Genomic DNA, 13642 nt, shown 5'->3' with positions numbered 1-13642 from the left:
GACTGAAACTCTTGGCTTTTTACTTAAAAACAATCCATTTCTAGCCTGAGAGGGAAAATGGAAGTGAGTGCAGCCACATGTGTGAAAGGCTCCAAAGTGAGTAGATTACCACTGTTATGGGCAGCTCTTGTTGTTAATCTGATGGACTCTTAGCTAATCTTGTGGTATTTGGAGTCCCATCTCCTTGAAATATGTGGGAATGGCAGCACTTGTCCATTCAAATCTCAAGGCCCTGCTGAGTGAGCCCCAGGAGGACAGCAGCCTTTCAGGCCAGCCTGGGAGAAAGGGCTGTTCTGGGAGCTTCCAGCAAAGCTACCAGATGGAGAGATTAGGAAACTCTTGCATAAGGCGGTAACAGTAGGGAAACTGTTCCCTTTTTCTGGGAATAGCTTTGCTCAGATCAGGGAGGAAGAAACAAAAAGCTAAATAAACTAGTACAGGCTGGAGAAACTTGGTAAAGTATTTTATTTCTCTATACTTTTACCCACAGTTCTATGCCGTGGCAAGAAACCCCCAAGAAAAGAGCAGGTGAATTGGGTAGGGAAGCTGTTTCTCTGAACTGCTGCAGCCTGGGGTGCCCAGCTGCTGTACACAGTGCTTCTGGGGAAGGCATTTCTTCCCATCTGGAAGAAATAAGAATGGAAAATACTTGTGTTAAAAATAAAAGCACAAAAATAGCAAAACAAAGAAAGAGGAAGCTTCGTCTTTTGGCAACAAGTACAACCCCTTCCAAAACACTTGTGTTCTTTAAAAAGTGGAGCATTTGCAGGAGCAGTGTGATGGTAGCCCTGGGGTCTGCTCAGCAGCTGGCAGGGTCACCCCAGGAGGAGCTTCATCCCAGTGGCAATGAAGTGACTCTACAAACCAGTAGTTCAGCTGGAGGGAGAGAACCATCTCTCCCCAGCTTGCTATTCTAGATCATTTGAAATGCCACTGAATTCTGTACCATTCCTCCTCTTTATTATGGGCTCAAGGGAGCAAAAAATCAGGGCCCCATCCCTATCACCCCTGCAAAAAGATCACAGAATCATAGAAAGGTTTGGGTTGGAAGGGTCCTTAAAGATCATCTAGTTCCAAACCTTCTGCAGTGGGCAGGGACACCTGTCACTAGACCAGGTTAGTCAGGGCCCCAGCCAACCTGGCCTTGAATACTTTCAGGGATGGGACCATTCACAACTCTTTCACTAGTCCAGTGTTTCACCACCCTTGAGTAAATTTCTTCCCTATGTCTAATCTAAACCTATCCTCTGTCAATTTAAAGTCATTCTCCCTTGTCCTGTCACTGCATATCCTTGTAGAAAGTCCCTCTCTCTGTCTCCTGTAGTCTCCTTCAGGTACTGGAAAGTACTAGATCACCTCAAAGCCTTCTCTTCTCCCAATTTAACAATCCCAGTCCTTTCAGCCTGTCTTCATAGGAGATGAAGTAGGAGGAGGAGTTACAGTAGTTTCAAAAATGCACCACCCACCAGCAAAGCCAAAGATAAGGCTAATCATGTGGTTGTCAGCTGAGCGCTGATTGTGGGAATGTGGTTGTCCCTGCTGGGCCTAAAGCAGGTGGACTCCCCATAGCTTATCCTGTCCCAGGGGCTGCCCATCTCAAGGACAGAATTTAAGTGCTGAAGTTAGAAAAACACAATTCTTAGGATAATTAGATGCTCTACAGTCAAGTATCTTTGACTTAGAGCCTGTTTGTGGAATAGGCTGCCTTCAGGATAGGGGGAGCTTCTTAATTTAGGTATCTATGTTTGTATTGATTTGGTACAACTCTGGTTGTGGAGTCATGCTCAGTGTTAATAATGATTTGGGAAGAGTTACTTTTTAAGTGCTTAAGGGAAAAAATTAATCCTTTCCATTCATTACTAAATGGAAATAGCATATGTATAAAAATAATTCAGAAAAGGCAGAAATATATAATTTTTTCTTTGGTTCCAGTCTGTGGGAGCTGAACATTATTATGGTGAAATTTCAACAGTAACAGTATATTAAACAGCTGGTCCTAAACAGAAACATTTTAATATGCATGTCCATGATTTGTCTTAAAGAGTTTTAAAAGAGCTGGCTGAGAGGTTCTCCAAATTCTTAGTGCAACCTTTATTTAGTCTTGAAACACCAAAGGAGCCTGCTAATGCCAAGATAAAAAATTAAAAGACTAAGTAGGTAATTGCAGCCCTAGTAGCCTAATGCAGAGCTCAGCAAAACTACTGGGGAGCAGATACAGCCCAAATAATAAAGAATTTAGGAAGGGGAAGATGTAAGTAATTTCAAGCAACATGGGCTGATGTTAGAGGAATCTTTTTAAACTTCCATGGTATCTCTTTCAGTAAAACCACAGCTTAAAGGCAATAGTTGTTCAGATTACATCCGTTAAAGCATCTGACTTCTTATTGCCTATTTTGGTTAAGAAACCTGAGTGACACAAAATTAACATAGCTCGAAAGGAAATGGCTAACTGGCCTCCAGATATCACTGTGAGCAGGCTGTGTGATTGAAACTGGATATTCAAACATTGTCCGAGATGATGCTGAACTGGAAAAATAGAGCTTACTTTACATCCACATTGGAGATGTGTAGAAGTTATTACTGTGACCAGCTGTGATGTGCAGCTCTGAAATGAAACATCAAAAACTGTCAAGTTCTGACAGGAGTTCCAAAGGACCAAAGGACTGAAAAACATGCCACACACTGAGACTGAAGTATCTGGAGAATGCTGCAAGCATGACACAGTCTTGAAGCACCTGTTTGGTAGGATGGAATTTATGATGGACCAACTAATAAAATTAATCACACAGACCAATATATAATAAGATTTGGCGATGAAGCTGAAGTTATTCAAATTCCATCTGGTTTTGTCGTATGTATGAAGGATCAAACCAAGGTAGTCTCATGCCCAAAAATTCTATTAGTTGCACCCTATGGAATAGCAAATCTCCTTGTTCCTCCTCTGGGAAAGGCTCAGAGAATTCCTGAAATACAGTGGTACGTTGGTAGCAAGTTCATTTGACAGCTTTTCTCACACTTTGGGGGTTACCCAAAGAGGTGTGAGAATTTAGCATGTACTGTGCCATGTGGCTCAGATTTCCTCAGCTGACCCACACATTGTGTGAGGAAACATCTCCTTTCATTTGCCTTGAACCTGACTTTTCTGAGCTGTGCTTCTTGTAGGGTTTGTACTGGAAGCAATAGTAGCAAACGGAATTACTCTATGGAGCAGCTGATTGTGTGCAGAGAGGGTTCTTCACAGTGCCATCTACACTGGCCATGTTTAAAAAGTGATTTTGTTTTTCAACCAGTCTCTCAAGGATTAATTTAGTCCTGCACTGCATAAGCACTGAGACTTTATGGTATAAATTACCTACTGTGGCCTCAAAATAGAGGTTATGTAGCTAAAGAAGTGAGCTTGTGTCAAGGTTTGGTGGCTGAAGGCAAGAAAATCCTCGCTTCTTGTCACTGGCAGATGTCAAGCACAGTGTTCTGGTTTGGAATAATTTAGGGGAGAACCTCTAAAAGGAGTCCCCTAAAACAAACCTCCACCACCCCTTCCCCCCCAGCCCTGGGTTCAAGAAGGAAAATTCCTCGGAGGAAAAGTGGAAAAAACTGGTTTATTGACAAATGAAAAAAACACTCCCCAACACCAAGGAAAAGGAAAAAAAAACAATGCTCAAGTTACTGTGAGGGGAGGGCGCAGAGCTTCTTCTGCGGGCCCTGGGGATTCTCCGACTTCTCAGGTCAGGTCAGGTCAGGTCCAGAGCCGGTCCAAAATCTTCAAGGGGTGGGGAAGGGAAAAGAAAAGGAAGGGGGGAAAAAAAAAGAAAAACAACAGAAGCGACGAAAGCCAGCCACAGGAGTGGCGGCAGGCAGGCAGAGAGAGAGGAAACAGCGGCCAAGCAGCAGCAGCCAGCAGCGAGTGAAGCAGCCGAGAGAGAGCAAGCAGCAAAGCGGCAGCCCCCGCCAAAAGGGGGGGCAGCTGTTAGACCTAACAATGTAGTCCACAATATGGGATAGGAGACAGCGTCAGCCCAGAGCACACAGGAAAATCCTCCATTGGGCAGAATCATCCAGGAGTGATAAATTCATGGCAACTCATAACCTGTAGTTTTATGATGCACAAAAGGGGATGTTCAGGTGCAGCAAGTGCTGGCACATCATGTGTGGTTCCCTCACGGGCAAGTCTGTTTCTGCAGGGGCAAATAGCCATTTCCAGCTGGAAAGAGAGTTTAGAAGGGGCATCTGTGGGGCTCACCAGGCACAGTATGAGTAATGTCCGAATGCCTGCTCAGCCACCACGGGGAAGGACATCACATCACACTGGGCTGAGCTCCTGTCCTAGCATACAGATGCAAATGTATGAGATGCAGTTTTGGCTCCTGTTGTCATCTGGGATAGATATTCCCAAAAAAAGGATGGATGCTGCTGATATAGGTGTCTAAGAAAGATGGTAAAGGAGCCTGATGAAAGTGCCTCTCACTCCCCGTTGTCTCTAGAGCAGCCAGGATAAGCCACGCCCTGTAAGGAAGAAAAGTTATTCATCTCTGATCACTTTGAGAGGCTTTGTCCTGTCTGATGTCTCTAGAGCTTCTGTGAAGGAAGGTAGGAAAGTCTTCTCTTCTGCCCAGTGGTTCTGTCTGTCCTTCCCTGCTCCAATATTATCTTACAATGAGCACCAGGCTCATGTGCTCTCCACTGAATGGATGGAAAGACCACAGGTGGCTTAGTACAGACCAAACCACCCTTTTGGATGATAGGCATCTTCAAGGCCTTGAGAAGTTTGTGTAATCCTCTTAAGAGCAAAGTGTCTTCTTCAAGAAACTGCTCATTGAAAACTGGATTTTTGAGCTGTTGGTATTTGAATGCCACCACATACTGATGCACTCATGCTTGTTGTAACACTTCTGTTTTCTCCTTTCCAGGTGGTTCGCCAGCTGTGAGCATGAGCTCCAACAACATGCCCTTATCCAACCCAATTTCAACTCACAGCATCATGCCCCAGAGCTCCAGCCTCATGTCCACCCCTGCTGGAACCCGAATGCCTTCTGTTCCTGCTGCTCGGAATATGGGCTGCTACGGGAACCTTCCTTGCAACCAACCAAGCACATACAATGTGACTTCAGGAATGAACCAAATGCAGCCACACAGAAACCAAAATCAAGTTCTGCCCAGTCAGAATAACCCCTTGGTGTCCCGGCAGCAAACCATGACACAGGGGAACAACGGGGTGGCTTTTGGGACGGGGTCAGTGGTCAACTCTCAGCAAATAAGGCCAGGCTTGACCCATGGAGCGACAGGTATCCCTGCTCAGCGGCCGGCCAATGTGATGATCACGGCTACTGCCAATGCCCAGAACTGGGCCCCACAAGAGGCTGCAGTGAAGCAGCAGGATGCACTGAAACCTGCAGGGGTCCGTTTCCCCACCGGCACTCCGTATCCTAACCAGTCTTTGCAGCGCAACGTTGGCAACCAGCATTTTCCTCAGCGTGCATTGGCACCTCCTAACCAGTTAATGGCAGGAGTCCAAATGAGGCCCCCTCTCAACCAAATGCACCAGACTCTAAATGGACAATCTGCTGGCTCACTACGAGGGCTCAGCATAAGACCCAATCAGCTGAGAGGACAGACTGTGCCTACCTTGAATCAGCCAGGAACAAGTATGACACCGCCATCATCTCTGCCATCAACCAGTTTCACAACTTCCAACCAAACATCCCGGGCTTACCAAGGAAGTGACCATGGTAATGACCTAGCATTTGACTTTCTGAACCAGCAAGGTGACAGTATAGGACCTGCGCTCAACAGTGACTCGGATTTTATAGATTCTTTACTGAAAACAGAACCTGGTAATGATGACTGGATGAAAGACATCAACCTCGATGAAATTTTAGGGAACCACTCGTAAGGGACAGAACCAAGACAGAACCAGATGAAGAGGCAGCAAGGACATTAGCTTTCTCTTTAGATGCCAACAACCTGTTTTATTAATTTACACTCCAGTAACTGGGCTGTCCTTTAAAATACAGTATAGAGCAACTGCCCTGTTTGAAGAGCAGCTCTAGGAACAAAACTGAAGTGACAGTCTTAGTGATATTCTTGCCTTCCACAAAGGAGTGAAAACATGTGAAGGGTCTGTTCTCTACACCTATGCCCAGCCCATTGCAAACTCATTGGTTCTTCTCAGAGGGGCTCCGGGAAAAAAACGCATTCAGCCTCCCACCCATGGAAGCACCAGACAGTGGAATGGGCTGATGGAATGCACCCTCTGAGTGCAAGTAAGACCCCAAGTGGTCCACAACTCTTCAGTCATCATGTTCACAGCCCTTAATTTCCTTGGGACTGCTCAGCCTTGACAGCATCAAGCTTGTGTAAATTTCATGGCATTACAAAACTGTTTACTTCTGCACAGTACAAACTTACATTTGCTTTCCCAATGATTTTGTTATAAACCCTGTACCTTTTGTAGCACACAGCAGGGTGAGTGGTCTCATCGAAGGGTAGAAGGAAACAGATCATCCAGCGTGTTACTCAGTGTGCTCTAGCATTTGTGTTCTCCCTTTCATCAGTGTTTGCAGTGAGTATTAGAGGATGCTGCTGTTCTGCCAGCAGCACAGTCATTCTGGGCATTGAGGGAAGCATGAGATGAACTACTACCAAAGCTCAGGATCCTCACTTTGCCACCGTGCCCTTCCCCAGAGACTCCAGTGACTTATATAGAAACTTGAGTGAGAAGGGTGCTCCTGATTTGACCCTGAATACTCTCCCAGTCCACCTTAGAGGAGGGCAAATACCTAAAGTGGCTCAGCTATGCCTCTGTCTCCATTTTCATCTCAAATCATGGCGAGTATCAATCAGGTCGTTCAGCCTGATCTTCTTCTCTCAAACAGGTTTAGCCCAGACAAAATGCCATCATCTACCTGCCTGAGTGTAAGCTGCCATTTTGATTGCACAGCATTTTGGTTCCATCCTGTTTTCTCCTCTGCCATATAGGGGGAGGTGAAAAGAGTTCTGGTGATGGCCCAGGTCCCCACAGCCTCTGTCTGGAGTACAGGAGGCTCTGCCCCTGAAACTAGCATGCACATCAATTATAACTCACAGCAGGAGGCTCCATCAGCCACATCTGTGCTTGTACATGAAACAGTTCTGGGGATTATTTCTGGGCACTGGACTCAATCATCTGTTCTGGGTTTGGGGATGGACCAGCTGATATTGCCCTGAGCAATTTCTGTGCATCACTAGTAAGACATCCTGGGGCAAGGACCATTACTGTGAGCAGTTTGCAGCCACTTGGCCTTGAAGGCTAACAGAGCAGAGCAGTAAGGATACAGGCTTTCCCACACCTGCCAGGGAATAGTCTTGACTTTATTAAATTTTTTGCTATAGACTTGGTCAGTAATGGCATCAGAAAGATATGCTATGTCACTATAAAGCAGCTCCACAGTGATTCAGACAGGATTCATGGATGAGAACCGATCTTGCAATTCAAATGAAAATGCTGTTCTTTCAAATGATGTGGTGCAATTTGTTTTACAGCCTCCTCTGAATTAGCTAAAACTAGATGTGGCAAAGGAATACAATGCCTACATTCCCATTCCTTGGTGCCAAGAGGCATTGCTCAGCCCGTGCAAGTGCTTTATTCATCCTTGTTAGTGGCAGTGGGATGAGTAGACTATTTGACAATAGCCTCTGCACTTAACTGACCTAGTTCTTGCACGGGGTTTTAATAAGGCTTTTCCAGTCATTTCACCCTGTCATTTCAAATGGGCACAATTTGTCAGGATTTTTCAAGAAGCATTGTCACACAAATGAGCACCAGCACCTCCACAAAGGTGTAAAATGGGCATTTAGTTAGATATGCCAGTTGAGGTTCTTCATTCCCAGAGAAGTAAGAGGGACAAGAAAGCCTGCTGAAGAGTCCCTTCTGCCAACACAGCTAGTGATCACTGCACACACCTGCATTGTGTCATGTGGTGACTCAGCTGCCCAGAAAGCTCTATCTTCTCCCCAGTTTTGGCTAGGGTGCATGAATATTCTTTGATATGTCAGTACAAGTTTTTCCAAATCTTTGAAGAGCTTTTGAGCTCAGGCCACTGGGTTCCCACCTAAGCTTGGAGAGACGCAGATGAGATGTAACAAAAGTGCCCCATATAAATCGTGCAAAACTAGACTGAACTAGTAGCTTCATGAGTTTGAAGTGGAAGGAAGATTGGCTTGTCTGCCTCACACATGTCTGTCCACGAGCAGGCCAGCAGTGACTGCCAGTGCTCTGGTAGGAAGAGACAACTGCGATGGGTACCACTGAGGCCAAAGCTGAGTTAGTATCACCAGGAGCAACGGGCACTGTTAGTCTGGTAACTTCAACTACCATCACATGACAGTGAAAAAGCCACCACTGGTTTCTGTACTAAGGCCAGACTGATTTCCAGATCCTCAAATCATGTAAAAAAAATTGTTCAGCTGAGGAGCTGGTCCCAAGGAGTCAGGAGTTGGACTCAATGATTCTCGTGGTTCCCTTCCAACTCAGGATATTCTATGATTCTATGGTTCTATGATATCATGCAGTGGTGGACTCAATGCTGAGTGTTGTCCTGTTGGCCTCAGCCTGGAGTGCAAAAGACACTGGGCTGTGAGTGCCATCCCTGGGAGCAAAATTACATCCTGTCTTCAGTAAATTCAAAAAAGGTAGAGGCCATTTCCAGTCCTGTATATATATATGCCTGATGCATCTGAAATGCGAGCTTGTGAAAGACTCTTGCAACCAAAACTTGAATCCAGTATCATTTCTTCAGAACACTTGTTTCTGAATGGAGCTAGTGTCTTCTTTTTTCTTTCTTTGCAATGGCTAAGTGCACTATCCTTAAAGTCTATTTTTCATCATTGACTGGGCACTCTTCACAGTATTTGGTTGTAAATATAAAGAATTATTTGTTTTGTAAACTTTTGTAAAAACAACAACAAAAAGTAATAATATTTTGGTAGGAATAATAAAAATCATATTATTTGGGTTATATTTATACATATGTGAAATAAATATACTATCAAAAAGTTGTATTTTATACAAAAAGTCAACTGTTACCTTTTGTATTCTATATACAAAGTTTTGTATGATATGATTGTTTATTTTTATCTGCAGATTTCAACTTTGGGTTTTGGGGGAGGGCAGAATGGGATCATGGTTAAACAGAGCTGGGTCTGAGCCCAAGCTCACTGAAACCAATGGAGTTTTTCCATTGCCTTCACAGGGCTTTGAATCAAGCCTTTAAACCACCTTCAGATATGTTTCACATCTGAAGCTCTCTGGAAACCTCAACATGAAAACATTCCAGGTTTCAAATATTTTCCCCCGAAAAAGGCTTTTATTATTATAATTATTGTTATTATTGTTATTTCAGCTGTTGGGAGGCAGGTGGGACCTATGTAACTGTCATGTCCTTGTTGCATGTGTGTCTGCTTTATATTTTCCCCATATTATAAACCAGTGTTTCTCTATACAGACTGAAAAGAAAAGTTGCTGTACAGAAGTGTTTGTGTTTAAGCATTTTTACATGTGGCTGTATATACCTCCTAGTACTATGCAGTGACACTTATTTGACTCCATTTATTTTTCACCTAAACATGAATAGTATGTTTTTCAGTAGCTATCAAAACTCTGCCAAGTAAATCAATCAAAATTATCCCAAGTGTCTCTTTTCTTACTATGAATTTTATATTGAATGTCTGTTTAGTCAACTGCTCATTCATCTGAGTAAATTAAAATTATGGTGATATTTTAGGAGGTGGGGGGGGTGAGAAAAATGAACATCTGTCAGCTTCCAGGAGCTCAGCCTGCCTCTTTGCCAGAGCTGTGATGTCTTCTTACTGACTGAAGACATGGTTTCACTATCAGAAAGGGTTAACCAATAATGGTTAACAAAAAAATGCTATTTTAGCTCCTGGTCAACAGGTTGATGGAATCTTGCAGCAGAGCAATTTGCTCTGGGATTCTGCAAAAATTAGAGCTAAGAACTCTGTACCTCCAAGAGTTAGCTACCCCAAGAGGGCCGGCTAGGTCCCTAAGCCCATGCACTGCCTGGATCACACCCTGGAGATATTTGCCCCCTCCCCTCACTGTCAGAGACCCCAAATGAGAAGCCAGAAATCAGACAGCTGGCTTCTCCTTTCCTCCTTGCCTCCTTCACACTACACCTCCTTCTAGCATAAAGAGATTCCAGCCTATAGAGATTCCACCGTGTACAACATCACGTTGCGTTGCAGGCTGTTTCACAGAAGTATTCATCCCTACCAGGCTATTTTTAGAAGGTCAGCCCTGAGGAAATGTCCCGTTCCTCGAGAGCCTTTCTGGGCTTCATCTCCAAGTGGGCGGCTCTTCCTGCCCCATGAGCTGAGCAGAAGGGGTGGTGGAGGGGATGTTTCGAAGGGACAAATGTCAGCACATCACTGCCTGTGCTCAAAGGCTGCTTTGTGCTATTTTGAGATGTAGGGGAAAAAAAAGGGCTCCCCATATCTTAACTGCTTCACTGCTGGCAGTGATGATGAGGGATTGCCATGCAGCACATCCACCCTTTTAGTCCCTCTCTGCTCACCTTCTCCTACAGGGTAAGTGGGAAGGCACCTCCCTTGGCTGCCCCTCACAACACCAGCTCTACTGGCTGCTGCCCTTGCAGGTATTTTTTGGTTATATTGCTCGGTCCCCTCATTGTATCTGACTCCAACCCACAAATCCTTTGTCCTGCCCTGGCATCTGTTGCTTTTACAGGAGGGATGGGGGAGGACACAGACAGATGCCTGGTGTCCTCCTGAAGTGGCTGTGCCCATACTCCTGATCCTGGGTGGACATGCTGAAGCAAGGAGGTGCCCAGGAGGTGTGTGGCTCCCTCCTCACTTCAGCATTTCCAGCAGAGATGATAGAAAGTGCTTCCCTTGTACTCAAAGGGGAAAATAAGGCACAGTCCCACTCACCCAAAGCTATATCCGCAAGGGATCAAGAAACTCATGCCCTAAAGGTGTGTCTTTGTCTATCTCAGCTGCAAAGGCAAAAGGCAAGACAGGCAGGATGGGGGAGCCTCAGGCAGGGCTGCTGCCCACCTGCAGAAGGTACATCTTTGTCAGTGAGCTGAGAAACAGCCTGGGACCGCTCCCTGTCCCTGGAGCGTGGCTGTCTGTGCCACCAGGCTCTGAGACCTTGGCAGTACTTGGGGGCCATGACCGCTCTCCTACAGTTCTCACGATCAAAAGCCACTCCCACTGTGGGTGCAGGACAAGAGGGATAAAACAGTATAAAATACAAGTCACCCTGCACCCCATGGCTCCCGTGCCAAAAAATGTCCCCAAGCCTGTCTCCTGTGCCCAGGGACATGTAGCCAGTGAGGCCATGTGGAGGGGGTGTGAGACATGAGTGGCAGCGAATATTTTCCCTGCTTGGCCAGATGCAGCACAGCAGGAATTACACCAGGCCCAGGCAAGGGCTGACCTTTCCCACTGCATCCAAATCACTTGGTGGGAACCACTACCAGCTCGGGCAGCACAGCCAAGAGTGCTGCTCCCTCCCACGGCAGCATGGAGGCCTGGCAGCTGCAGGGACAGGGATGACACGGACAGGATTCCTCCCACAATAAAAGTTTCAACCATGGCAAAAGCTTACTTCATCTTAATTTTTAAATTAGGCACTCTGGGTCCAGAAAAGGTCAGGCAAGCTGAAAAAAGCAGGTTGATTTGGACTTAGAAATTTCATCATTAGAAAAACGAAAACAAAGCCAAACTAAACCAAAAAAGAAAAAAAACCAACTGAATAAAAGCAAAACAAACAAAGCTAAGCAAAACAAAACCAAGCCAAAACCAAAAAAACCCCAAAGAAACTCAACATGAAATAGCATTTGGCAAATGGGCATTTTCATTGCAAGGAGCTCCTTTTAAAGAGCAGAAGCTTAAATGATTGTTTTTCCCATAATGGCCCAACCTCCTGCACGTTGAAGAATTGAGCACCCAGCAAGCGACGGCCTTTGTGGTGTGGATCTTCGTGTTGCTGGTGTGCTGTGTGCCTGGGTAGCAAGGCTGGATGAGCTGCTCCAGCACCCTCAGGACAAGCAGTGGCAGAGGCAGCCTGAGCCTCCCAGAGCAGCAGGGATGAAGCCCCACTTGGCTGCGCTGCCCTGCTGTGCTGCTCATGTGCCTGGTGAGCAGAGGAGTCCCCAGACTTGTTGTGCATTCCTGTACACGGCTTCAGACAACAAAAATGCTCTATCTGCATTTTTTTGGAGGGCTGCCTGACATGTTTTCACTCAGGCTGACTGGTCTGCCTTGTTTGACAGGACACAGTTGCTCTGTTTTATCCTTCTTGTCCAGGAACGTTGAGAAAACCCTGTGGTGCTGTTAAGTGTTTTGGTGAAATGATGAGTATAGGTACATCCATGCACTCCTGCTGAAGTTAACAGATCTGATGGCAAAACCTATCCCTCAACACCAATTTGAGACGAAAGGTAAAGTTCCTGGTTGTTGCGAAGGTCAATGAACATCATGTAAGGGCAAGATTTGTCCTTGATACAATTATGTCAGAGTGTCATGGTGAAAATAAAACAAGGGAATGTATTCAAATAGCCTTTTGTGCTGGCCTCTGGCCTCTAAGTACAGCAGGGAAGTTCAAATCCAGAGCCGTAATATTTTTTTTTTCAAACATTGAATTAGTTCCTGAAGAGTCCTAGAGTACCAGCTGCTGAGAAATATTTATTAGAAGTTACTGTAGTAATTTTTAAGGATCTGATATGGAAAGCTCTTTCTTGTAGATGTGGCCTATAAGGTTAGTTCCATAAGCTGATTTCATGGACGAGTGGGCTCACATAACAGTTAGGCTAATATATGAGTATAATTCCTATGTCAATGAAATTTCCATCAGTGAAAGACATCTAAGTTTTTCAAGGAAAAATGTATGTGGGGACTCAGTAATTTGGCTGCATCTCTTCAAATTTATTTGAGAAGGAAGCTGATGAGTTTTCCCAAAGTGCAGTTTTTAAAAAGAGATGTCAGAATGTGTATGCCATATTATTTGATTCCTCAAATCTAGCAATGTCTTTAAGGTAAATACTGAAGAATATCTAAGAATACATGCATTGGGCAGTATAACCCTTCGTGAATCTACACAACAGCTTTGCCACTGTATGTTTATTCCTTTTTCGAGTTCCTTCCCTTGTGCTTTTTTTCCATTGTACTTGTCCTTTAGGAAGACTTGTAGCTAGCATGTTATTCATAGTAACTCTATTAATAACCTAACTCTACAGCAAATTTAAATAGGTGTAAAGAAACCAGCTGTGCTCTCAATGATTTCCTTAGTGTGAACATGTTAGCCTTGGTCTGTTGGATAACCAGGCTCACAGTACATCTACAGCAGAGGTAGGAACCCCATGTATGTCTCCAAAAGGTGGATCAAAGCTGCAGGGCAATGTGGTATCCCCATGTGAGCTGCAAGTTAACTGCATTAGTACAGCTAAAATCAGGATTTCATGCATAACACTCCCTGAAAGCCAACTTTTCCCTTCATTTAAGTAACAAATCCACTAACCAAAGAGTTTGCCCATAGTTACATGGCATCTTTATGTTATTATAGCCACGCTGGTCTTGATTAATTATGTGAATCTTACTAGAATAAAGCCATCACATGATAATC

The 13642-nt window shown here is 44.8% G+C and overlaps 1 protein-coding gene across 1 annotated transcript in view; it reads left to right on the top strand.

Annotated features, from left to right (window-relative positions):
* The window catches only part of MAML2 (mastermind like transcriptional coactivator 2), a 211936-nt gene extending 202278 nt beyond the window's left edge, over positions 1-9658 (top strand). Inside the window, exon 6 of the mRNA XM_066312940.1 lies at positions 4908-9658. Within this exon, the coding sequence (XP_066169037.1) occupies positions 4908-5890 (983 nt within the window). The 3' untranslated portion in view covers positions 5891-9658. The remainder of the gene's footprint in view (positions 1-4907) is intronic.
* Positions 9659-13642: the final 3984 nt, after the last annotated feature.

Source organism: Sylvia atricapilla, chromosome 2 (assembly GCF_009819655.1).
Source record: "Sylvia atricapilla isolate bSylAtr1 chromosome 2, bSylAtr1.pri, whole genome shotgun sequence".
Lineage (NCBI taxonomy): Eukaryota > Metazoa > Chordata > Aves > Passeriformes > Sylviidae > Sylvia > Sylvia atricapilla.
This window is presented reverse-complemented; position numbering and strand designations above follow the sequence as displayed.